This window comes from Nyctereutes procyonoides, unplaced genomic scaffold, assembly GCF_905146905.1.
Source record: "Nyctereutes procyonoides isolate TBG_1078 unplaced genomic scaffold, NYPRO_anot_genome, whole genome shotgun sequence".
Lineage (NCBI taxonomy): Eukaryota > Metazoa > Chordata > Mammalia > Carnivora > Canidae > Nyctereutes > Nyctereutes procyonoides.
Window position 1 is genome coordinate 40,583,620 of NW_026575043.1, and position 23,824 is coordinate 40,607,443.

Genomic DNA, 23,824 nt, shown 5'->3' on the forward strand with positions numbered 1-23,824 from the left:
CCGGAAGTGCGTCAGCTCCTCCTCCTTGGCGTCGAGTCTCTCGGACGCCGCCATCTTGCGAGCTTGTTGTATCGTCCGTGCGGGGAGCTGCTTTGACGCAGCACCGCTCACCTTCAGCGAGGCGGACTGGCAGCCCTGAGCGTCGCAGTCATGCCGGCTGGACCCGTGCAGGCGGTGCCCCCGCCGCCGCCCGCGGCCACCGAGCCCAAACAGGTACCGCGACCCCCACACCTCGACCGGTAGCCCTATCCTCGGCTTGGGCCCTCCCCTCCGGCGCGGGCACTCCTCACTTAAGGCAGAGGAAGAAGCGGCCGCTTACGAGGGCTTGGAGGACTACAAGTCCCAGGAGGCAGCGCGCTTCCCGCTCTGCGCGGCCTTCGGTAACGAAAGCGCCCTTGGAACAGTCGTTCTTAAAGTGTGGTCCGCGGACCAACAGCATCAACGTTGCCCGGGAGTTCATTAGAAATGCTAGACCTAAATATTAATGCATTTTTAATAATATCTCAAGGTGATTGATTAAAGTTTGAGAATCAATGATTCTGCCCATTCGCATGTTTTCTGTGGTTATTGGGCCCACCTTTGGCCCTCCTCACCCTTGCCTTTCCCGCCGGCTTTTGCCCAGCAATCCTTAATTTCGCATCCTGTACGGTACAGTTTAGACAGTTCACAGCATCTGCTTGGTGCTTACTCTAAGCCAAACACCGTACCATGCTCCGGCTTACCCAGAATGAATGAAGCACAACTAGTGTAGGGAGCTCATGGTTCTAGTGGGGAGGCATATATAAGATGAATATTCTACAAATGTTTATTTTTTCGATCACAGTCAGCACTTACTAGCTGAGAAGGAAAAGGGTGTGTAAATAATTGCAGTACTGTGTGATAAGCACTTTTAGCATCAGGTACAAAAGAAACAAAGCAACATTTCTTTGATGGAGTGAAGGGGAAATTAAAGTAGGTGAAGCCTACATGAGTGACAGGTAAATGGCTTTTAGAAGGATGAATTAGTAGTTTGCCAGACAGGTGATTGGAAAAGGTTAATGGCATCCTTTATTCATTAAGTAAGCATTTATTGAATACATACTATATGGTGACCACTGCTTTGGGTTCAGAATACAGCAGAGTACATGATAGAAGAGGTCTATACCCTTACCACAAGTATTTTAAATATATCTGTATTCCTGGCATTTCCCAAGTCACTTGGGGAAAAGTAAACAAAGTAATACCAGATAATTGCAAAGACATCAGGGTAGGAATCAGATGATGTCTCTGGTAAAGAGTAAATTAAAAAGTGTGATTGAAACATAGGATTGGGAGAGTGGTGGCAAAAGATGCATGAAAGGGCTATAAAGGCTATAGAGTTAATTTATTTAAAGTTCTTAGAAAAGTATATGGAACCAACCTGCGTGCCTGATAAATGTTATCGTTGAATGTGGAGGCTGAGGAAGGGAAAGGAGGCCCATGTTTCTGCCCTGGATGACAGTATATTGTTGGCCAGTTATGAGAAAAGTGGTTAGAGAGGAAAGTGCCTGGGAGTTAGCTGGATCTGGAGTTCTGTGGCACACAAGAGTGATCGGGGACATCAATTTGTGTGTGATTGTTCAGCCTAGAAGTGGTAGGGGAAGTGAAGGACCCATGGTTGGAGTGCCTGAGAACAGTGTGAATACTGTGGAGAATAGAATTTTGGGGAACTCTAACATAGGGCAGGAGGTGAAACAGGAGCCAGGAAGGAAACTCGGATGGAATGGTGAGCAAGAAGGCAAGACACATGAGAATGGGGCCTGGGATTTGAGTGGAGAGGTTTGTGAAGGAATGGTCATGGTCACATGACCAGATAGATGACTGCTGTAGTTGGCTGTGGGCAGTCATATTTGACTTTGGCAAGAGCACTTGAAATGGATGGGAACCAAACAGGAGCTGAGGAAATAGGTAGGAATGGCAAGACAGAGAAATCAGGAAATTTAGCTATCAGAGGAAGAGGAGGAGAGGACAGCCACAGAAAAGAATATGAGGGCAGGGAACTGCTATTTTTTAAGATGAGAGACTGACCCTTTGTTTACTAAGGGAAAGAAACTGGTGAAGAAAGAATATTGGAATTTACAGGATAGTTGATGTTGTATATTCCAGTAGGGTTTCACAAAACATTTGAGCATTGAGTGGTAAAGACTGGAATAGATGCAGAGGAAAACGACATAAGGAGCTGCCAGCAAAGAGTCGCCTATCTTTATTCAGCAGTCATTATCTGGACTCTTGGTACAAATGCAGAGTCTCAGTGTCACTGAGACCAGCTAGCAGCAGGAAGCCAAGGAGGCTGCTCTCTTCACTGGTTCCCTGCGAGAGTTCCATGCAAGCGCTGTACAATTAAGAGAACTGCTTTTCTGGAGCAATGGGTCCCGACTCAAGAAAAGTCCGTAAGAGAGAGTCTATATTGGCAATAAATTTTAGAGGAGGTTGACAGTAGGGATCCAGTCCCCCAGATCAGGAGTGTCGAGACATCATTTTCCTTTTGTTTTTCACAGCCCACAGAAGAAGAAGCTTCTTCAAAGGAGGATTCTACCCCCTCCAAGCCAGTGGTGGGAATTATTTATCCTCCTCCGGAAGTCAGGAATATCGTTGACAAGACTGCCAGCTTTGTGGCCAGGTAACATAGCTGCTTCTGCATTGTCACCTGGGTCCGGTAGCTTATCTAACCCCACAGCAGGGTCGTGAGGTAGGCAGTGGGCAAGATTGGCATCTCCAGGACAACATGGCCATGGCAGAATGTGAGTCACGCCATCCCCAGGTCACCAGGAGCCAGTGCTTCCAAAGTAGGCCTGAGGAAGTGCCTGGAAAGCTGTCATGGATAATGTGTGTGTGTGTCTGAGCTGCTGACTGGAGGAAGACATGAAAAGGGAGTTGATCATTCTCACCATGCAAGAACTGCACTCCTTAAACCTTCAACTGACCCATCTGCAAAATGGAATAAAATAATGCTTCAGAGTTGTTGTGAGGCAGGAGAGAAGGAATGAGGCTGAGTGCAGTTCAAGTACATCATACAGGTGTCAGCTGTCTTCGTGGATGACATGGAAATCAGTTGCAGAGTTCCTCTCATCCTTCCCCATCATATTTTACACGCTCCCACTTCCTCAGGTGAAATTCTCTTGATGGCCACTTGACTCCAAAGGTCAGCATATCCCCTGGTTTAAAGTATTGAAAGTATTCTTTTGACAGCTAGCAAGCCACATGCAGCCTATTGAGCTTTTGTTTGTCCTCACAATGTATACATTTTTTAAAGATTTATTTCCAGCTGGGAGAGGAGGTAGGGAGAAGGGAGGGTCAGAGGGATAGAATCTCAAGCAGACTCCCCACTGAGTGGGGAACCTGACACAGGGCTCCATCCCACAACCCATGAGATGATGACCTGGGCCAAAACCAAAAATCTTGACACTCAACCAACTGAGCCACCCAGGCACCCCATCACAGTATTTTTTTTTTTTAACTTGAATAAGTTACCACCATTTAAAAATGAGATTGTGCAATAAATCTAGATTTCTGGCTTCTGTCAATGAACTGGACAGCTCATTGCATGTAAGCAATAGCTGGTCTAGAACAGACTACTGCCCTCAGGGCAAATGCTTTCCAGAGGGCCATGCCTTGACCCTGAGGCAGCATCCCCATCATAGTACATTGTTTAATAAAGGGCTCCTTCCTTTTTTTTTTTTTTTTTAAGATTTTATTTATCTATTCATGAGAGACACACATGCATAGACACAGGCAGAGGGAGAAGCAGGCTCCATGCGGGAAGCCCGATGTGGGACTTGATCCCGGGCCCCCAAGTCCTGGGCTGAAGGCGGCGCTAAATCGCTGAGCCACCCGGGTTGCCCCCCCCTCCTTTTTTTTTTTTTTTTTTTTTTTTTTTTAAGATTTAGAGGGCTCCTTCTTTTCCAACCTCCTAATAAAGTGAAACCTAGAGGTTACTCTGCTTGAGGCCATTTGCTTGTTGGTTGGGGTCCATGCAAATTTATATCCTCACATTTCAAAGGCTTTGATTAACCTGAGTATTACATTAAGTCTGCTCTGTGCTTGGTTGAACAGTGTCAGATTTAGGGCTGTGAGTGTTGTGTTTATGATAAATGTTTAATGTCTTATAGCAACGCTCATGCTTCTCTTTTCACCTTGATAATTTAAAAACAGAATAATAGGAAAAGGGTGTTAGAGGAAGAATCATCACAATCTACCAGAGTAGTTTCTACCAGCTGTTTTCACTTTCCTGTTTCCTTCTGGTCCTTGACATCCTTTTTTAGATCCTTGTAATACTAGTAGATACTTTCACATCTTGCTTTTCCATTTTGTGCTGTGTTATGAGCATTTTCCCATGTTGTTCCATGGTTCTGTGATGCTGTGTCGTCCTTGATGCACCATGTGGAGGTGATGGGCCTTTCTTGACTTGGCTGTCTCCTATTTTCCTTCATGGTTGTTTCCAACTTTTCAATTTGGCAAACAAAGCTGTGGGGAAATCTGAGCATTTTCTTTTCTTTCTAGATTGTTTTCTTAGAAGAAAATTCTGTGTGGCACATTACTGGCTGAAAGAGTGTTTTTAAAGATTTTCTTAAGCATTTTGCCAAGTAGCTTTCCAATTATTTTGTGCCAATCTCTGCTGCCACAGAAATGAGTATCCAAGTTTTCTTTAAAATAAAAATGTATGCATCCATATTTCTAGATTTATTTTTGGCTAAGGTGATTGCCTTGTAGGCATTTCTAAAAACTGTGGACTTGCTTTCATTTACATTGCAATCAAGGAACAGACCAGCATCATCTCGCTCTGTGATAAAGGAAGCATACAAGACCATCTTTTCACTTCTGTTGGGTCTCACATATCAATTGATGGAGCATACAGTTAAAATTACTGAGTATGTTTTTCCGAAAGAAGTTTTTTTCTCTCTAGACTTGGTCTTCCTTTCCCTGCATTTTCCTGTCAAGAAACTGAAGTGGAAATTACCCTTAAAAAGTCCCACCAGCTGGGTTGACTCAGAATCATGTCTTTTTCTGCTGAAATCTGTTCCTTGTGTTAGAGAACATAATTCTAAAATTAACATTAAGTTAATTTAAAGGAACAGAATAGGTTGGAATGAGCATTCCTGCCTTGTTTTCTTTCAGATTATTCCCAGATGTGGTGAGGTTATGACTTAGGAGGCAGTGATCGAGGAGACAAGCAGAGCTCCCTCCTTTTCTAGCAGCCCTTTGTCTGCCCTGGATGTTTGCTGGGTATGACGGCCTACTTTAGCAGTATCTAAGTGTGTACTCATCTTTTTCCTTGTAATTGGTTTGTATTAGTTGAGAAGGTGGAAGATGCTTCTTCCCCAGCATTAGGTTCCAGTTGGACTCATGCACTGCCTAATTGAGACTTCGTGGTGTTATTCATGCTACAGTGTGTGACCAGAACTTGCAAAGGAGCTAGCCTGGGTATTGATGACCACTGCCATGACAGTTTGTTATGGTGGCTAATCTGGGGCACAGCATTGCCTGTACCCTATCTCTCACTTGCTCCAACTAGCAAGGCCAGGATTCCCTAAAATCATGGGAGGCACCTTTTATTTTTTTTAAAAAATTGTTACCCTGAGATTTTTTTAAGGCATGCAAACTGGGGACTTGGGGTGTATGTGGGAAACGGTCTTGGTATGGGGAGAGATGAGAGGCCTCCCTTTTGTTCTTACCACTCCCCTTGTCATCTGGATGTGCCTTATGCAGCAGCACAGATCCAGGTCCTTGGAGAGCAGTGTTTCCTGCGGGAGCCCCACCTGGTACTAAATGAGGTGATTTTAGGTAGTACTTGGAAAAACATTACACCAAATTGTTTACATTTCGATGTTTTTTTCAGTCCTTGTGGTTACCCAAAGGACAAAGTGTCAGTTTGGTGCTAGTATGTCTTTGACACCACTCCAGCACTCCATCATCTCTCTTTTTATTTTTTTTTTAAAGATTTTATTTATTTATTCATGAGAGACAGAGAGAGAGAGGCAGAGACACAGGCAGAGGGAGAAGCAGGCTCCATGCAGGGAGCCTGACATGGGACTTGATCCAGGATCTCCAGGATCACGCCCTGGGCCGAAGGTGGTGCTAAACCGCTGAGCCATCCAGGCTTCCCTCATCTCTCTTTTTAACTAAAAGAACCTGCCTCAGTCTCAGCAAATTTGGAACTAGACTTTAATTATATTAGTTTGTTTTCATTGTGTTTAATTTTATGCTTTTGTTAGTAAAGTCACACTGATTTTTATTTGCAGTAGTAATACATGTTTTTCTTTCAAAGTACATTTTAAAATAAGTTTATTAAAAGAAAACAGTGAGTTTAGATAGTTTTGGATGGCAAGACTAGCAGAAGAACTATAGGAGCGACAAGTCTGAGAGACCTTATGGTAAAGGAGGCCTGGCTCGGGCTTGGAGGAGGCAGATGACTTTGACCACTGATGCCAGGAGCTTTGTGGAGGACCTCTGCTTCATTCAGGGATGGGCTAGTTTGAGTGATGAGTAGTGGCATGGAGGGGGCTTGAATGGGCAGTGTTCTGCATCTGGGTAGTTGTAAGGATTGTAGTGTTAATTCTTCTCTTTTCCTCCTTGTAGAAATGGACCTGAATTTGAAGCTAGGATACGACAGAATGAGATCAACAACCCCAAGTTTAACTTCTTGAACCCCAACGACCCTTACCATGCCTACTACCGCCACAAGGTCAGCGAGTTCAAGGAGGGGAAGGCTCAGGAGCCCTCAGCCGCCATCCCCAAGGTCATGCAGCAGCAACAGCAGGCCACCCAGCAGCAGCTGCCCCAGAAGGTTAGAGCCATCCCTTCATATCCCCGGGGCTGAAAGGGAAGCCAGGCCAGGGAGGGAAGGACAATGAACTCTGTTATCCAAACCTCACTGCTAGTCAGGAGAAACATGAGGTTTTTATCCACAGAGGCAGACACTGAGGCTCAGGCAGCATAGTATTGCCACCTTTGACATTTCCTGAGCATTGCTTATCTGGCTCTATGCTCAGTACTTTAGGAGTCTTGTTGGCACCGCACAGAAGCTGCTGGAGGAGAACAGCAAAGTGAGCATTTTACAGATGAGGAACCTGACACTTGGGGAAGTAGGATTTACCTGGGCCATAGAGTCAATAGTCCACAGAGTTCAAGTTCTTAGCCTGTACTTTTTGCCTTGACCATGGAGTGAGGACAGTGCTGTGATGTGGCTTGTGGGCCCCTTCTTGAGCCATCCCTCTCATCCATCCCATCTTCCCAGGACCCTTCCTTATGGCCTGCTGTAATACCCTAATCCTCTTTAGGTCCATCACTTAGGACAGTTAGGGTTGTCAATGAGAACAAGAAGAGCTAGCACATTTTGCCTCCTTTATAGACCTAGTCTGGTCCCTTCTCTTTGTTCTATTCCTGGACCATGGTGGAAAAAGCTACCTCCTGTTTTACAGTGGGAAATAAAGGTTGGGATAGATTCTATGACCATGCATTACCATTTACTACTGCTAAGGCCTCAGACTACCTCAGTTTCCTCATCTATAAAAGGGATTCACAGTACCTGTTCTATCCACCACATGGTTCATGTGGAGGCCAGATGAGGTAACAAACATGGAAGTTCTCTGTCCAGGGGGTCCTCCGCACACATGTAGGGCTTTACTGTGTCCTCCGTCCTCCTCGGGTAGGGTTTAATAAGGCATTTTCCCATCAGATCTTCTGCCCCTCAGTTTTGGCCCTTGATTTCAGGGCAACAGCAAAAATACAGAAGGGCAAGGTTCTTGCTTGAAGCCATTTGGGAATTTGAGTCCACAGTTTGCCAAGAAACTGGCACTCTTATGAGTTAGGATTCTCACACCATGGGCCAGAGGTGTTTACATGATTAACAGGAGTGTAGAGGTCTCTGCCATCCTGTCTGGGGTGTCTTCCCATCACCTCTCAAGCCTCACATTCTCTCTGCATCTTAGGTCCAAGCTCAGGTGATCCAAGAAACCATCGTGCCCAAAGAGCCCCCTCCTGAGTTTGAGTTCATCGCAGACCCCCCGTCCATCTCAGCCTTCGACCTGGATGTGGTAAAGCTGACAGCTCAGTTTGTGGCCAGGAATGGCCGCCAGTTTCTGACCCAACTGATGCAGAAAGAGCAGCGCAACTACCAGTTTGACTTCCTTCGCCCGCAGCACAGCCTCTTCAACTACTTCACAAAGTTGGTGGAGCAGTACACCAAGGTGCCTCGCCAGGCCAGGGGTGGGGGTGCTGGGCCTAGGGAAGGAAGGCCCAATGAATAAGCCCTGGATCTACTCGTGTCTATAAGGACATGAGTCCTCTGTGGACCCTCAGGCAGGTGTTAAAAATTATACTTCAGTGTAAGATCTTGATTTCTAATTCAATTCTGTCTCTTAAATGTAACATAGACTGCTGGTTTTAAATAGAAGTAAAATGTGTGATTGATAACTGCCATTAGGCTGGTGCCTGCTGTGTGACAAGGCCAAGTGATGCTAGCTGCTTTTAAAGTATATTGAAATATTCAGTTGCCTAGCACAGATGTGAGAAGAAGCAAGCCCTTAATAATTACCTCCTTTTGCCCAGTTTGCTCTTCATAAGAACCTAGGAGATATTCCCTCCTTCCCCTTTTTTTCTTTATAAGGCAATTTTTTAAAAGATTTTATGTATTAGGGAGAGATAGAGAGAGGCAGAGAGACATAGGCAGAGGGAAAAGCAGGCTCCCTGCAGGGATCCTGATGTGGGACTCAATCCTGGGACTCCAGGATCACGCCCTGAGCTGAAGGCAGATGCGCAACCACTGAGCCACACAGGCATCCCCCTCTACCCTTTTTCAAAAGCAGAAATAGGCTCAGAGAGTTGAAGTCATTTACTCATGGTCTGTCAGCTAGTAAGTAGCTGCACTCAAATACTTATATTGTTTTTCACCCTGAGGAGTACCTTAAATTAGAACTATAATGTAAATAAGCACTGGTGTTAGGGGTTGGGGTAACTAGGTGATGGGGATTAAGGAGAGCACATGATGTGTTGAGCACTGGGTGTTCTATATGTTGGCAAACTGAATTTAAAAAAAAAAAAAAGCACTGGAAAACAATTTAACCTAAGTAAGGATAAGCTAGTATTGTTGGGATACTTGTATATGTAGCATTCTGTCATTTAATCTCTAGTAATTTACAAGGTAGCCACTCATACTTACTTTACACAGGAAGTAGGCACACAGTTAACTTCAGACAGGATCACACAGCTAGGGCTTGCTAAACTGGGACTTGAACTAGGTCATTTTTACTCCAGAACCTGAGATCTGGGTGTTAGGGTCTGGATTAAGAAGATCTTAATTATCATGCTACATTGTTAGAATCAAGATTGGGACAAGTCAATATTAGTATTTAAAAACAATCAGATTAACTTCTTGCAAAGTACACTGATACAGATTTGCCAGTGGCTTGTTTTTCTTGCTCCACATGTAGCTGAGGTTGTCTTCCCTCTTTACTGGTGTGGTTTATACATCTGCTTTTGTTTTTCAGAGCAGTACGTTAAAGATCTGACTTGGAAAGATTTGTAATGATTTACTCTTAGTTCACTTTAAGTATGTAACTAGAAAGGATTATAAAGTTGCGTGTGTTTGGAAATTGATCAAATCCAAAAATGGTGGTGGAATAGCTAAAATAACAATCATGAAAGCCAAAGGTTTTGTGTAATTAGTTATCCAGGAGCAATTTTAATTAAGCCCTGTGTTATTTTTCCTTTATGTACTACTTCCAGGGTTGAAGGTCTCGAGATTCCTTTTTATTCTGTTATTTTCCTGTTCTTCTCTTTCAAGATTTGGGTATTGACATTAGCATTTTAACCTGAGGTCACTGGTGTCTGTCTCTAGTCATTGGAGACCCTAGGAATAGATTTATTCATGAGGTAGAGGTATAGGGAGGATAGAGTGGGGCTGAACCACTTTACTAGTGACAATAAATACTATTGGGAATTTGTGCTGTTTTGAACAAAGCCATCATTCGTTGTCTCATCAAATATATGTTCGTTGTCAGACTTTATTTCAAATGCTAGACATAAAATAGTAAACTGAAGATAGAAATCTCTGTTTTTGTGTAGTTTCTGTTCCGGTGAGGGGGACAAGCAAGTGCAACATCAGTGGATGTCCGATGGTAATAAATACTACAGAGAATAGAAAGCAGGGGACGGAATGTAGGAGATGAAGTCTGTAGGCAGCAGTCTGGAGTCCGGGTTGTCAGGGGAGTATGTGCAAAGGGGTAGGAACAGCCCTGTGCCCTGAGACCAGCCAGCACATGTACACTATATGCTGAGTGATGGGCAGTGCTTTTGCCTATTTTCCTGCCGATCCTTGCAACAGTTTTTAAGTTGACTCTGCCAGCTTTAAGTGGTGGTGTCACTATTTATAGAAGGCAGCCAAGTTACAGAGGCTAAGTAACTTGCCCAAAGTCACACAGCAAAGTGGAGCTGGAATTGGGACCTGGAACCCCATCCTCTCACTTTTCCTGTGCCTTTCTACAGGTCCTGGAAGGCCACTTGTTTGTCCTATATTGTGTGGCACTGACACCTGCTTTAACTCTTCATATTGCAGATCTTGATTCCCCCTAAAGGCTTATTTACAAAGCTCAAGAAAGAGGCGGAGAACCCCCGAGAAGTTTTGGACCAGGTAAACTGAATAATAGCTAGTTAGTGGTGGTGTGAATGACTTTGTGTGGGTTGTTTCATACTTGGAACAAGGCTCTGAGGTGGACCTTATTCAGTTCAGGCACAGGAGTGGTGGGAAGAAAGGCCTTATGGCCACAAAGGCTGAAGAACCCTGGACTCTGCTCTCTTTCTACTTTCTCTCAGCTTTACTGATCTTCCTCTTTTCTGTCCTCACTAGAAGCCAACTGATTATTAGATTAGATGATTAGAAGCCAACTCCTGAATAGGCTTGCTGGTGACAAATGCCTTTTGCTGCCCCAAGTTTTCAAAGTCAAGGAGAAAGAAGGCATATTGGTGCTGCCTGTTCTGGGTGGCTGCATGAAGCCTTTGTTTCTCAGGTTCTCAGATTGCTGCTTTCTTGTGGGTACTTGTTGTCACACACACTTCCTGGGACAGAGTTTGTTGCTCTGTGAACATAGACCTCCTTGCCAACTCAAGCAGAAAACTGAGGTTATAACAAATGGCTGCCCTTGGGGCCCAGACACAAGGTTTCTGTGACATTTAGAATTTTTATTCTTTCCAATCTGTGGGCCTGACTGAAACCAAATGCAAATACCAGCGTTTCCTCCAGGAAGTTCTCCCTGTAGACAGAACAGCCTCCTGTTTCAAAGGAGATGCTGGTTTTGGTGAAGGGCCTGGAGGTGACAGCCCCATCAGCAGCAGACCCTGATCAGCTTAGCATCATGACATTTCTGTCTCTTCAGGTGTGTTACCGGGTGGAGTGGGCCAAGTTCCAGGAGCGAGAGAGGAAGAAGGAAGAGGAGGAAAAGGAGAAGGAACGGGTGGCTTATGCACAGATCGACTGGCATGATTTTGTGGTGGTGGAAACCGTGGACTTCCAACCCAATGAGCAAGGTAGATCTGTGACTCCAGATGAGTAGCCAGGAACCATCCTGGAACATCTCAGGTATACATCTTTTCCCAGGGAGCAGCACAGTCCCCCAGAGTTTTATCTGTCTGTTTCATCTCTGCTATCAGAAACCTTCAGATTTGCCACATTGCCCCCACTTAAACTCAATAGAGCAAACATCGTGCCAGATGTCGGGTGGACGTCTGGAGCTGGGAGAGAAATCGGGCCCTTGGAGAGCTTACAGTGTGGGGAGGGCAGACTGATGGGTCTTTGCTAAGGATTGTCTGTGGAGGTTGCCTTTGACTCTGAATCACCCTCTGCCAGGTAATTTCCCTCCCCCCACCACCCCGGAGGAGCTGGGGGCCCGAATCCTCATTCAGGAGCGCTATGAGAAGTTTGGGGAGAGTGAAGAGGTTGAAATGGAGGTCGAGTCTGATGAAGAGGATGAGAAACAGGAGAAGGCAGAGGAGCCTCCTTCCCAGTTGGACCAGGATACTCAAGTGCAAGATATGGATGAGGTATATGCTCCTGGGAGGTCCTGCAAGCTGGCCTTTCCCTCTGGAGCTTATTAAGGAGATGGTGCTTTCCACAAGTCAGATCCAGCTCCCTTATGAACCTTGAAAGGAGGCATGGGTCCCGAAAAGGGATCCCAACTGAGCAGCTGTCCATACCCAGGCAGCATAGAGCTTCTTTCTAGCTCTGGCAACAAAGATTCATTCACAGGCAAGGATCTAAAAGCTGTGCTGGCTCTGTTCTGTGACCTTCCCCCCCTTGGCCCAGAGGCCCTATTCTCCCCTGCCCCCATGCCAGCTCTCAGTAAGGGAACACTTTTTGCCACATGCTTTGATGCATTTGAGCCTAGGCCCAGATGATTAGCGGTTCCCAGAGCTTTTCTCAGTGTAGACTGTGCTGCTTTTCGGCCGCCTCTACCCTCCCTACCCCCCCTCCCGCCCCAGGCAGGCATAGAGTCTCCGGAGCCAAGCTGCTCTCCTCCTCTTGGAAAGAAATTGTGTGTGAGAAGAAAGGCCCCTGTGTCTGTGGGAATTAACTTTTTCTCTCCCTCCCAGCATTGCTCCATGAGCAGCTACCATTGAGCACTGACTTGCCCCCCGCACCCTCCCTCCCCAGCATGTTTAAGTGCCCTTGGTCTCCTGGGACTGCCTGGTGCCAGCTGCTGGAAATGCCTGGGCGGAGTGTTAGCACCACGGCCCCCAGCACTTCCATTCATGTTGTGAGGAAACAGCTTGGCCAGCTGCCGGCTGGCCTCGGCTGCCCCCAGAGGCTTAGCACATAGATGCCGGCTGGCAAAGACCTAAGCTCCTTGCCACCCGAGAGACATCAGGGCTTAGCTTCAGGGAGGTGGCCTGTCAGCCATTCTCTGAGTCCTACCATTGCTTTGCTTTTCAGGGTTCAGATGATGAAGAAGAAGGGCAAAAAGTGCCCCCACCCCCAGAGACACCGATGCCGCCTCCTCTGCCCCCAACTCCAGACCAGGTCATTGTTCGGAAGGACTATGACCCCAAAGGTAGGGCCTGCATTACTGTCTTCAAACGTTCCCCAGAGCTATCTGTTTCTAGGAGAGGGTGAGGTGGCTTGTCTCGAAGGCATTGATAACCCCTCCTTCGCAGGCCTAGCGGTGGGGAACAGAGCTGAGTCATCTCTGGTGCCCAGGTGCCATGCACAGTACCAGGTATAGCATGGCACTAAATGGATGTGTCTCAGATGAGTGATGTGTAAATGAAACAACAGTCTTAACCCTGACTACTTTCCAGTGTTCGCATTCAGGCATCTCTGTTTCCTTTTAGCTTCCAAGCCCCTGCCTCCAGCTCCTGCTCCAGATGAATATCTTGTGTCTCCTATCACGGGGGAGAAGATTCCTGCCAGCAAAATGCAGGAACATATGCGCATTGGACTCCTTGATCCCCGCTGGCTAGAGCAGCGAGACCGCTCCATCCGTGAGAAGCAGAGTGATGATGAAGTTTATGCACCAGGTGAGGTGGTGGTTCTCCCACCCCATCCATACTTCTCTGACTCAGTCCTGACTCAATTTGACCCATAGGAGTCTCTAGACCATGGTAAACTTGCTTTAAGTAAACGGCAACAACTAAGATCAACAAAAAACTTTGAGGATAGTGGATCCTGTGATGCTACAAAAGAATTCCCATTTTCTATAAAGACTCTTTATAAGACTCCTCTAAAGGCAGGCACCTGACATGGATGGCATCCCAGAGGTTTCAGAGCTAGGAAAGTTGACCTTTTTGGGGCTGTCTTAGAATGAGGGCTCGGGTGGCTGGAGCACCCTGAGTGCCTTTGAAATGAGACGCAATAGGAAGAATACTTTTGTCCCAGAGGCAGGAGACTGAGCATTTAGTCCTGACTGCTACTTGCCATTTGTGTGACTTGGTCTCTGATTGCTTTTCGTTAAGTCAAGTGGTTGGACAAGCTCTAGTGTACAGGCTTAGTGCTGACCAGGCAGCTTTCCCCAGGCTTAGAGGAGAGGCATGCCTTGTTGGGACCCAGACTCAGCCTGCCCCCATGGGGTTACCCTATACCCTGCACCAGGAGAGTTCTATTAGAAAGGCACCTGGTTTTAGTTTCCTTTTTGTTCCCTGCCTCTATTCTGTGACTGTGTCTAGGTCTGGATATCGAGAGCAGCTTGAAACAGTTGGCTGAGCGGCGTACTGACATCTTTGGAGTAGAGGAAACAGCCATCGGTAAGAAGATCGGTGAGGAGGAGATCCAGAAGCCAGAGGAAAAGGTACAGTTCTGATGGATCCTAGTGCCTTCCGCACCCTCACACACCTAGACTTGGGCTGTATTCTAGGACCCTTGACAATCTGTGGCCTTGCTTTTCCTTGCAGGTGACCTGGGATGGCCACTCAGGCAGCATGGCCCGGACCCAGCAGGCTGCCCAGGCCAATATTACCCTCCAGGAGCAGATAGAAGCCATCCACAAGGCCAAGGGCCTAGTGCCAGAGGATGATACCAAAGAGAAGATTGGCCCCAGCAAACCCAATGAACTTCCCCAGCAGCCACCACCTCCATCTTCAGCCACCAACATTCCTAGCTCTGCCCCACCCATTACCTCTGTGCCCCGGCCACCTGCAGTAAGCCAGTATCTATTTTGGGACTGATCTTGTAGAGTTTGGTTCTTGGGGCCAGACACTATTGGCTGTGAAAGACAACTTCTTTATGGTAGAGCCCAAGTACTGCTTGGGTCGAGAGACAAAGGACTCTTTAATTTTCAGTGGGAACCTCTAGTCTGATCTTCCATCTGTGGGAGGATTGGAATAGGGAGGGAGGCAAGAGGCAAATTGTGAGAAGCAGGCTTGGGGCAGAGAAGGGCTACAGGGCTTAACAGGTCTTCACGTACTGATGGCCCGACTCCAGAAAACTAAGTTGAGGTCAGCTTCTTTTTTTTTTTTTTTTTAAGATTTTATTTATTTACTTATGAGAGACACAGAGAGAGGCAGAGACACAGGCAGAAGGAGAAGCAGGCTCCATACAGGGAGCCCGATGTGGGACTCAATCCCAGGACTCCGGGATCACACCCTGGGCCAAAGGCAGGCACTAAACCACTGAGCCACCCAGGGATCCCCGGTCAGCCTCTTTAGTGGCTCTTTCAGTGTCTGCCACAAGCAGCTGGTTGACTCGCAAGTGGAAAGAGTGTCCTCCTGAGCCTCTTGGCATAGTTCCTGTCAGAGTCTGGTTGTGAGACTGCAGTCTGTCAGCCCCAGGGGACTCTGTCAGAGCTGTCCAGCCCTCATCCTCAAAGGCTACAGGTGGCTAGTCAGTGGCCTTATATGGCCTTATATGGCCTTAAGGTCCCGTTTTGGCTTCCTGTGACCTAATGGACCCCTTCTCCCCCACAGATGCCGCCTCCTGTTCGTACCACAGTTGTGTCTGCAGTACCTGTCATGCCCCGACCCCCGATGGCATCAGTGGTCCGACTACCCCCAGGCTCAGTGATTGCACCCATGCCACCTATCATCCATGCACCCAGGATCAACGTGGTGCCCATGCCTCCCTCGGCCCCTCCTATCATGGCACCCCGCCCACCTCCCATGATTGTGCCAACAGGTCAGTGTCTCTTGTATCACTTGCCAGGCTATTGGGTCACCACTATAGACCAAACTCTGTGAGCAGAGCAGTGGCTAATGGTAGTGGCCAGCTATTTTAGCTGGGGCCCAGCCCAGAGGAAAGCCATGGCTTCCCCACATGAATGATCCCTGGGCTAGGAGCTGGGCAGCCACAGGTCCTAGGGGAGATAGTGGGGTTTGTGTACTGAATGGTCAGGCCCCAGACAGGTGCAGAGACCCTGTCATGCTTGCTGTCCACTGGCCCCTGCTGGCAGGGAACTTGCTGTCCGTTATGGGCAGTCTCCCGGGCCTCCCTGCCAGGGAACCTGCTGGCTGCCAGACTTAACAAGGAGTTGACCCTTCGCACCTCTAACTGGGAAGAGCAGGAAACCTTTGCAATCTCCCCTCACTTCTCACTGGCCCTCAGTTCCAGGGCCTTCCTCCCACTCATGAGACTACTTATTCTTGTCCTTGCAGCATTTGTGCCCGCTCCACCTGTGGCACCTGTCCCAGCTCCAGCCCCAATGCCCCCTGTCCATCCCCCGCCTCCCATGGAGGATGAACCAGCCTCCAAGAAACTGAAGACAGAGGACAGTCTCGTGCCTGAGGAGGAGTTCCTGCGCAGAAACAAGGTATGTGATATCAGAGTGTTACCCGTGGCCGTGGTGTCTAGTTGGGGGATCCAATCCTGCTGCAGTTACACACTACCTGGCTAAGTATCTGCCTTCAGTTCGGGTTATGATCTCAGGGTCCTGGGATCAAGCTCCACGTCAGGTTCCTTGCTTAGCAGGGAGTCGGCTTCTCCTCCCTCAGCCTCTCCTTTCCCCATAATCACTCTCGCACGCTCTCTTTGTCTGAAATAAATAAAATCTCTTCGAAAAAATAAAGATTTTATATATTAGAAGCATGCATAAGCCTGGGGAGAGGGAGAAGCAGACTCCTGCTGAGCAAGGAGCCCGACCTGGGGTTTGATCCCAGTACCCTGGGATCGTGACCTGAGCCAAAGGCAGATGTTCAACCAACTAAGCCACCAGGCACCACTGCTGGGCATTTTCTTACCACTTTTTGAGTTCCAGACTCACCAGGAGTCAGGGTAGAAGTCATTTTAAAGAGAAACCAAATCTTGAAAATGGGGAGTCAGTTGTGCCATGTCACTAGTTACATTAGTAGTGATTTGGGCCAGAGTCCAAGAGCCCAGACGGACAGGTGACATTGTTTAGATTGGCCCAGGAATAGGAGAGCATAGTTCCTGATGGGCTCAGGGTTCCCAGGGCATAATGGCCATGTCCTGTTTTGTAGGGTCCAGTGTCTATCAAAGTTCAAGTGCCCAACATGCAGGATAAGACTGAATGGAAACTGAACGGACAAGTGCTGGTCTTCACGCTCCCACTCACAGACCAGGTATGAGTTCTGTGGCTAACTGGCATCAGGTGCAGGGGGTTCAAGGAGACGGGGCAGCTTTCTTCAGCTGACCTTAGCAAAGGGGTGAGTAATCTTTTGGTCCCACAGGTCTCTGTCATCAAGGTGAAGATTCATGAAGCCACGGGTATGCCTGCAGGGAAACAGAAGCTACAGTATGAGGTAAGTCAGATAAGTCAGTGGTCCTGCCCCTTGGGTCTCAACACCTCTGCCATCCCAGAAGCTAACTCCTCTGTGGAATAAAGGAATGGGGAGATGTTGGGGTGGCCACATGAGTCTGTCCTAGAAGTGATGCTCCCTGGGAGTGCCAGGGCAGGTTAGCCAGACAGGGCGAGGCTCTGGTAGGGGGAGCCCTCGCAGTATAGTCTTGTGTGTGGCCCAAAATCTTTTGCCTCAATGGCTAGGGTGGACATCAAGAACTAGACTTGGGAATGCTATAGTGGGCTTCAGGCCCAGTGGTGGAGCCATCTCAGCCAGTGTGGTCTGGGGTAGCCTTGCTTTGTGCAGGGACACAGAACTGATCATACAGCTCAACCTGGTACCCACCTGGCCACAATGGGGCTGCTTTATTCTCCCTCTCAGGACTTTGACAGTTTTCTGTTCTATAAAATGAGACTCTTGGATTGATCTCTAAAAGGTCTTATGATTTGAGAGTCAGAATTCCATGGGGTTGGTCTGGGTCAACATCTGGGGAGTTGACAAAGAGGAAAAGCATGGGTTAGTAGGAAGGAAGGAAAGCAGAGCATTCTAGGGGGAACCAGAGACCTTCAATGTCACCCTCTGCCACCCCCATCCCCACCCCCACCAGTGCCCCATCTTTTGCAGGCTGCTGTATTCACTGAGTTCAGAGTGAATGGATGTTGGGAGTTATGAGACTGTACGCTACTCAGGGCCAGGATTCCCTGTGCTAAAGCATACTATTTGTTTTCCAGGGTATTTTCATCAAGGATTCCAACTCACTGGCTTACTACAACATGGCCAATGGTGCCATTATCCACCTGGCCCTCAAGGAGAGAGGCGGGCGGAAGAAGTAGAGGAGAGAAACCTGCTGTTAGATCTCAGCCACTGCCGTTTTTGCCTCTCCTGTCTCCCACTGCCCTATTCTCTGCCCCAGCCCCAGGAGACCCTGCCTTGCACATTTGTTTCTCTCTCAACTAAATTTGGAAATTCAAATTGTCCTGACAAGTTTTCTTTTTCACATGGGTAAGGGAGAGCTTTCTAAGCCAGTCTTCTCCCCAGTGGTCTCTGGAATCCTTTTGTGTTTGAGTCTTGACTTGAGGGGATTCATTTCTTTGAGTAGCATGTTAGGAGATGTGAACTCAGAAATGTCCTGTGGGATAGTGTCATAGTACTAAGTGGCACGTGGCTGATAGAATATGGTTGTTCTCATTGTTAATCATTTTGTATCTTGCCATGGTTGTCTAATAAACCTCTTGTATCCTTCTTGTGAAATCAGTGTCCGAAGACTTGTCCCTTGGCCACCTGTGTCCTGTCCAGACCCAAGGCAGTGGGAGCAGGCACGCTACCTTGTGGCTCTTCTTCTGCTCCGAGGAATGTTGGACTTTGAACTAAATTCTTATCACTACCAAGTCTTTTATGAATTTTAGAAAGATTTATTTTTATAGCTCTTAAAATACTCGGATCTTTCAAAAGCATACTGTATGTATTTAATAGACTGCTACAAAATGCTTTTAGCATACCAGGACCACAGAAGAACAAGGACAAGTGTGATAATAGTTCCTAGGCTAGTGAGTGACAGAGAAACACATGTAGGTGAGACTCAGGTGGCAGTTTCCTACAGGCCTGAAATCACCCATCACCTGATTGGCCCTGTGTCCTTAGGCTGGTGGCTTACCCTGGGAGAGCACAGGGACATGAAGTTTTTTTAAATTATATTTATTTAAAAAATACTTAACTGGGGATCCCTGGGTGGTGCAGCAGTTTAGCGCCTGCGCTTCTCCCTCTGCCTGTGTCTCTGCCCCTCTCTCTCTCTCTCTCTCTCTCTCTCTCTCTCTGTGTGTGTGTGTGTGACTATCATAAATAAATAAAAATTGAAAAAAAAAATACTTAACTGTGCCACAGCTATGAACTTTTTTTTTTAAAGATTTATTTATTTTATAGAGTGCCAAAGAGCACAAGCAGGGGGAGCTGCAGGCAGAGGGAGATGGAGAAGCAGGCTCCCCTGCTCAGCAGGGAGCCCAATGTGGGACTTGATCCCAGGACCCTGGGATCATGACCTGAGCTAAAGGCAGACACATAATCAACTTGAGGCACCCAGGTGCTCCAGCCATGAACCCTTTTAAAGATTTTATAAAACTTAACCAACTTACATCTTATTGTTTTAAGTACTTCAACAATTTTAACTTATATAATATTGAGTATTTCTGTTTTCTACTTGAGTCAGCTGAGAACAGAGACGGTGGGTTGCATGCCTCCCAGTCACACAGTAAGAAGCTGAAAAGAGAATGTGTGCTAAAACCCTTGTCACAGGCTTGCTCCCTAGTAAGAGCCAGATGTAGGCTTATTTTTGGAATTGTGCTATCACAGGGAGTTAGGCGCTGCTGTGGGTGTTTAGAGGGAGGAAGGTGAGAGCCTGTTGAAAACTATTTCCTGGTTTGAAACCTAAATCTCACTTTATTCTGAGAGGATCTCACTCGTGTTTATCCCGAGAGTACCTTATGCCTTTTCTTTGCAGTCCTTCCATTGGATCCAGCTAGCTGCCTCACGAGGTCGACTCCAGGGCTCAAAGGGGTGAGGCCATTCCCAAGGTCATAGAACCAGTATCCTAGTTACCACCCCACTCTGCTCTCTACCACTACCACCACTACCACCACCCCTCTAGTCCCATATATACTCACAAGCTCAAAGCTTCTGACTCCAGACCTAGGGCTCAGGTGGCCTTTCTACAGTGACACTTTTGTATGGCTCCATTACAAACAGCTAGATCCCTCACGTTTTTAACTTGATTGAGGGATGTTATTCCTCACCCTGTTTGACCTCTACCTCCCACCTGCTTACTGGATGTTTCCCCAGCAGCCAGGGTTGAAGTGGGCTCTATGGTTTGGGTGCCTAAAATGAAGTGCTGGCTGCTTAACACTCAAAATTGCATTGATCATCACCTGGAATGGGGGTCAGGAGACCTGGGGGTGTTTTATGCTTCAGGCTCTCCATTCTTCCTGGGGTTGGCTCTGGGGATGGGGAATAGGCTGTGGTGTTGGTCACTCTCCCCCACAGATGTCAGATTCCTCAGCCCAAGGCTGTGACTGGAGGCCAGGAATGCTGCTGGGTGGAATATGAGTGAATGGGTCCTTTGAGCCACCCTCTGGGGCCCGAACCCAGTCTGGCGAAGCTCCTGAATGAACATCTGTCCTGGCTTATTCCTGTCAAAGAAATCCCTTGACCACGGTGGCCTTATGACTGTTCATGGCCATGGGCCCAACACTCAGGCCCAACACTCCACACTTCTGGTTTAGGGCCTGTAACATGAAGGCAATACCTTGCTGACGCAGCTTTTCTGAATCTCACTGCAATCCTCTGAGGATTGTCTGCCCCGTTTTTTAGATTAGGTAGATACCTGAGGTCATTTGGCCAATGAGGCTCTGGAAGGCCAAAGCAGCTCTTCCATTCATGGTGACACCACCATCTTCACTGCCTCTCCAGACCAGACATGAAATGGGGAGGAATGTTCCTGTTGTGGAACTGCTAGGAAACTGGGCGTGATTTTGATGCTCTCAGCCTGTCATTCTAGACACACACAGGGAACTTTGGAATCATAGACATCAAGGAATTTTACTTTCATTTTGACTGCTTCAAGTGAGTGCTTGTCATGTAGACCAAGGAGGCCATCTATGATTAAACCCATTTCACTTTTACTTACTTAGTTATTTTAGAAAGTGAGGGGAGGGGCTGAGGGAGAGAGAATCAAGTAGATTCATCATGGAGCCTGATGCAGGGCTCAATCTCAGGACCCTGAGGTCATGAAAGGAGCCGAAATCAAAAGAGTTGGGACTCAACCAATTGTGCCACCCAGGCACCCTGACCCATTTCACTTTTTAGTTAAAATTTGTGGGGCAGGGATCCCTGGGTGGCGCAGCGGTTTGGCGCCTGCCTTTGGCCCAGGGCGCGATCCTGGAGACCCGGATCGAATCCCACATCAGGCTCCTGGTGCATGGAGCCTGCTTCTCCCTCTGCCTGTGTCTCTGCCTCTCTCTCTCTCTCTGTGACTATCATAAATAAAAAAAAATAAAAAAAATAAAATTAAAAAAAAAATTTGTGGGGCAGCTCTGGTGGCTCAGCAGTTTAGCGCTGCCTTCAGCCCAGGGCCTGATCCTGGGGACCTAGGATCGAGTCCCTCGTCGGGCTCCCTGCCTGGAGCCTGCTTCTCCCTCTGCCTGTGTCTCTGCCTCTCTCTCCCTTTGTCTCTCATAAACAAAATTTAAAAAAAAATTGTGTTAGAGAATATATACAAAGGCTATATTATGATAGGGTATATACTTGAAATATCTGGTGTACTGTAATTATAGCAATTCTTAAATGTAATATTTAATCACTATAAATCAAAAATCAAAGGCAAAATATATGGCTTACACAGTATGTTTAAGGTTATGCATACTGATATATAAGATTTTTAGGAGTTTGTTTTTTTAAATAAAAGTAAAATGTACCATCAAAGTTAAGATAATTAATTTTGAGAATTTGCTCTTTACTACATTGCTATATTTTGATAAAAAGTGAATAATTCTAGATACGTCTGAGTCGTACAATCTGAAGCAAGACAAGATACACTCCTATTCCTATCATATTGCAGAGAAGGTACTATTGTTGCATTAAACTGAGTTAAGTAAAGTCAGTGAGTGTTCCCTCCCTGAGCTGTGATGATTAGATTAGGGATAGGCATGTGTCCTAGTATAAGCAGAGGATACATGAAGGAATGCAGCCCCCCTCACTATTGAGCAGAAACTACCAGAAGAATCTGTTGTATGGATGTGTGAAGGAAGGATGTGAGCCTGGAGCTGCTGCCATGAGGGGCTCTAGCTTGAGATTAGCAACCACAAGAAGGAGGACAAAGAAAAGAGGAAAGTAAGGCTGCTATTCTGGTCAACCTCTGGATCAGACTGCTGCTGAAGCTCATTTGCCTATGAATTTTTTTAAGCTATAGAACCCACTAAATGCAGTGTTGGGTTAAGCCCATTCAAGTTGTGTTCCCTACCACTTGGACCAAAAGTCTTACTGTTCCTCTCAGTGTAGGGATAAAGAGCCAATAGTTTGCCTAGACTTTTTTATTTTTTTATTTTTTTTAAATTTTTATTTATTTATGATAGTCACATAGAATGAGAGAGAGAGGGGCAGAGACACAGGCAGAGGGAGAAGCAGGCTCCATGCACCAGGAGCCCAATGTGGGACTCGATCCCGGGTCGCCAGGATCGCACCCTGGGCCAAAGGCAGGCGCCAAACCACTGCGCCACCCAGGGATCCCTAGTTTTCCTAGTCTTCATTGGCTTCTGGGCACTAGCTTCTGAACCTCAGCTCTGTTCTTATTACAAATCAAGGCTATGACATCTGGACATCTGCTCATGGTCAATGCTGACAGGTTTTCTAAGCATATGCAAGTTCCACATTCCAGGGCCCAGGAGAGGATACTTCCCTGGGGCCTGTGTGAGCACCTGGAGCTAAACTTTTAAGAATGATCCCAGGAAGATGAGTCTCCACTTTGTCCATACATTCCTGTAGCCCTGGCTAAGCATCTCATCCCCAACACCTACAGCATCTAGTCTTACCTGGGTGTTTCACAGCATTGCCAGAGGCCTCTTACTATTCTTAATTACTCTGCGGGGCATTTCTTTTTATCATTCATTCATTCACTCCTGCCTTCTCACTTCACCCAAGTCTCTGAGCCTGCTTCTCTTTCATAAGCTTTGCAGTTGCTGCCCTGCTTCCTTTCTCCCAGATCCCCACAGAGAAGCTTCCTTATTTCCATCTACTCCCCGTCCCCACTGTCATCCTTGCCCCCACCCTTACCCTGCTTTATTGTCCTTTTCACACATGTTCCTCTACTGCAATATAAACTATTGATCCAGGTTTTCATCTCTCTTGTTCACTATCAGATAAAGGGCTCTGAAATTTGAAGTAAAGAAATGTAACAATACAATAAGTGTCTACTTTGTGCTGGAGATTTCAGAGACAGCTCACATACTTCAATTTTTTGTTGTTATTCCTTGGGGGGTTTTTGTCTGTTTGTTTTGGAGGGGGTTGTTTGTTTTTTAGTAAGCTTTACATCCAGTATGGGACTTGACTCAACCCCGAGATCAAGAGTTACATGCTCTACTGACCAAGCCAGCTTAGGCACCCCCTTCACCAAGTAATTATTGACATTCTTATTTTTCAGAAGAGGAAGTTAAGTTCTGAGAAGTTAAGCAGTTTTGCACAGGAACACCCAGTTATTGAGTGGCACAGCCCCTTTTCCATAGGTTAAATTAGATAAACTCCCCTGCTGCAGCCAGAGACAGTAGTGGGAAATAGTCAAGACAATAATGGACTTGCAGAGTGCTTTGCAAAGTACAAACACCATCACTCCTGGCTCTATTGAGTACTTCCATGTGCCAGATGCTTAGCACATATTGTCACACTGAAGTCTCAGAACAACTTCCCTGAGGAGAGGTATATTTTCCAGTATTTCCATTTTGCAGATAAGGAAATGAGCTTAGAGAGAAGTGATTTGTTTAAGGTGTACAGTGACAGCAGAGATTTGAATCCTGGGTGGTCTTGTGTAAGAAAACTAAAAGCTGGGGACTCA

At 46.8% G+C, this 23,824-nt stretch overlaps 1 protein-coding gene across 1 annotated transcript; it reads left to right on the forward strand.

The window, feature by feature from the left end:
* Positions 1-38: 38 nt before the first annotated feature.
* Positions 39-19,097, forward strand: SF3A1 (splicing factor 3a subunit 1). Its single transcript, XM_055322317.1, has 16 exons — positions 39-213; positions 2,517-2,638; positions 6,595-6,802; positions 7,947-8,204; positions 10,571-10,645; positions 11,388-11,538; positions 11,858-12,051; positions 12,941-13,058; positions 13,339-13,524; positions 14,170-14,291; positions 14,395-14,640; positions 15,406-15,613; positions 16,090-16,244; positions 16,912-17,013; positions 17,122-17,193; positions 17,964-19,097. The coding sequence occupies exons 1-16, from the start codon at positions 151-153 to the stop codon at positions 18,063-18,065; spliced, it is 2,382 nt and encodes a 793-aa protein (XP_055178292.1). The 5' UTR covers positions 39-150; the 3' UTR covers positions 18,066-19,097.
* The last annotated feature ends 4,727 nt before the right edge of the window (positions 19,098-23,824 follow it).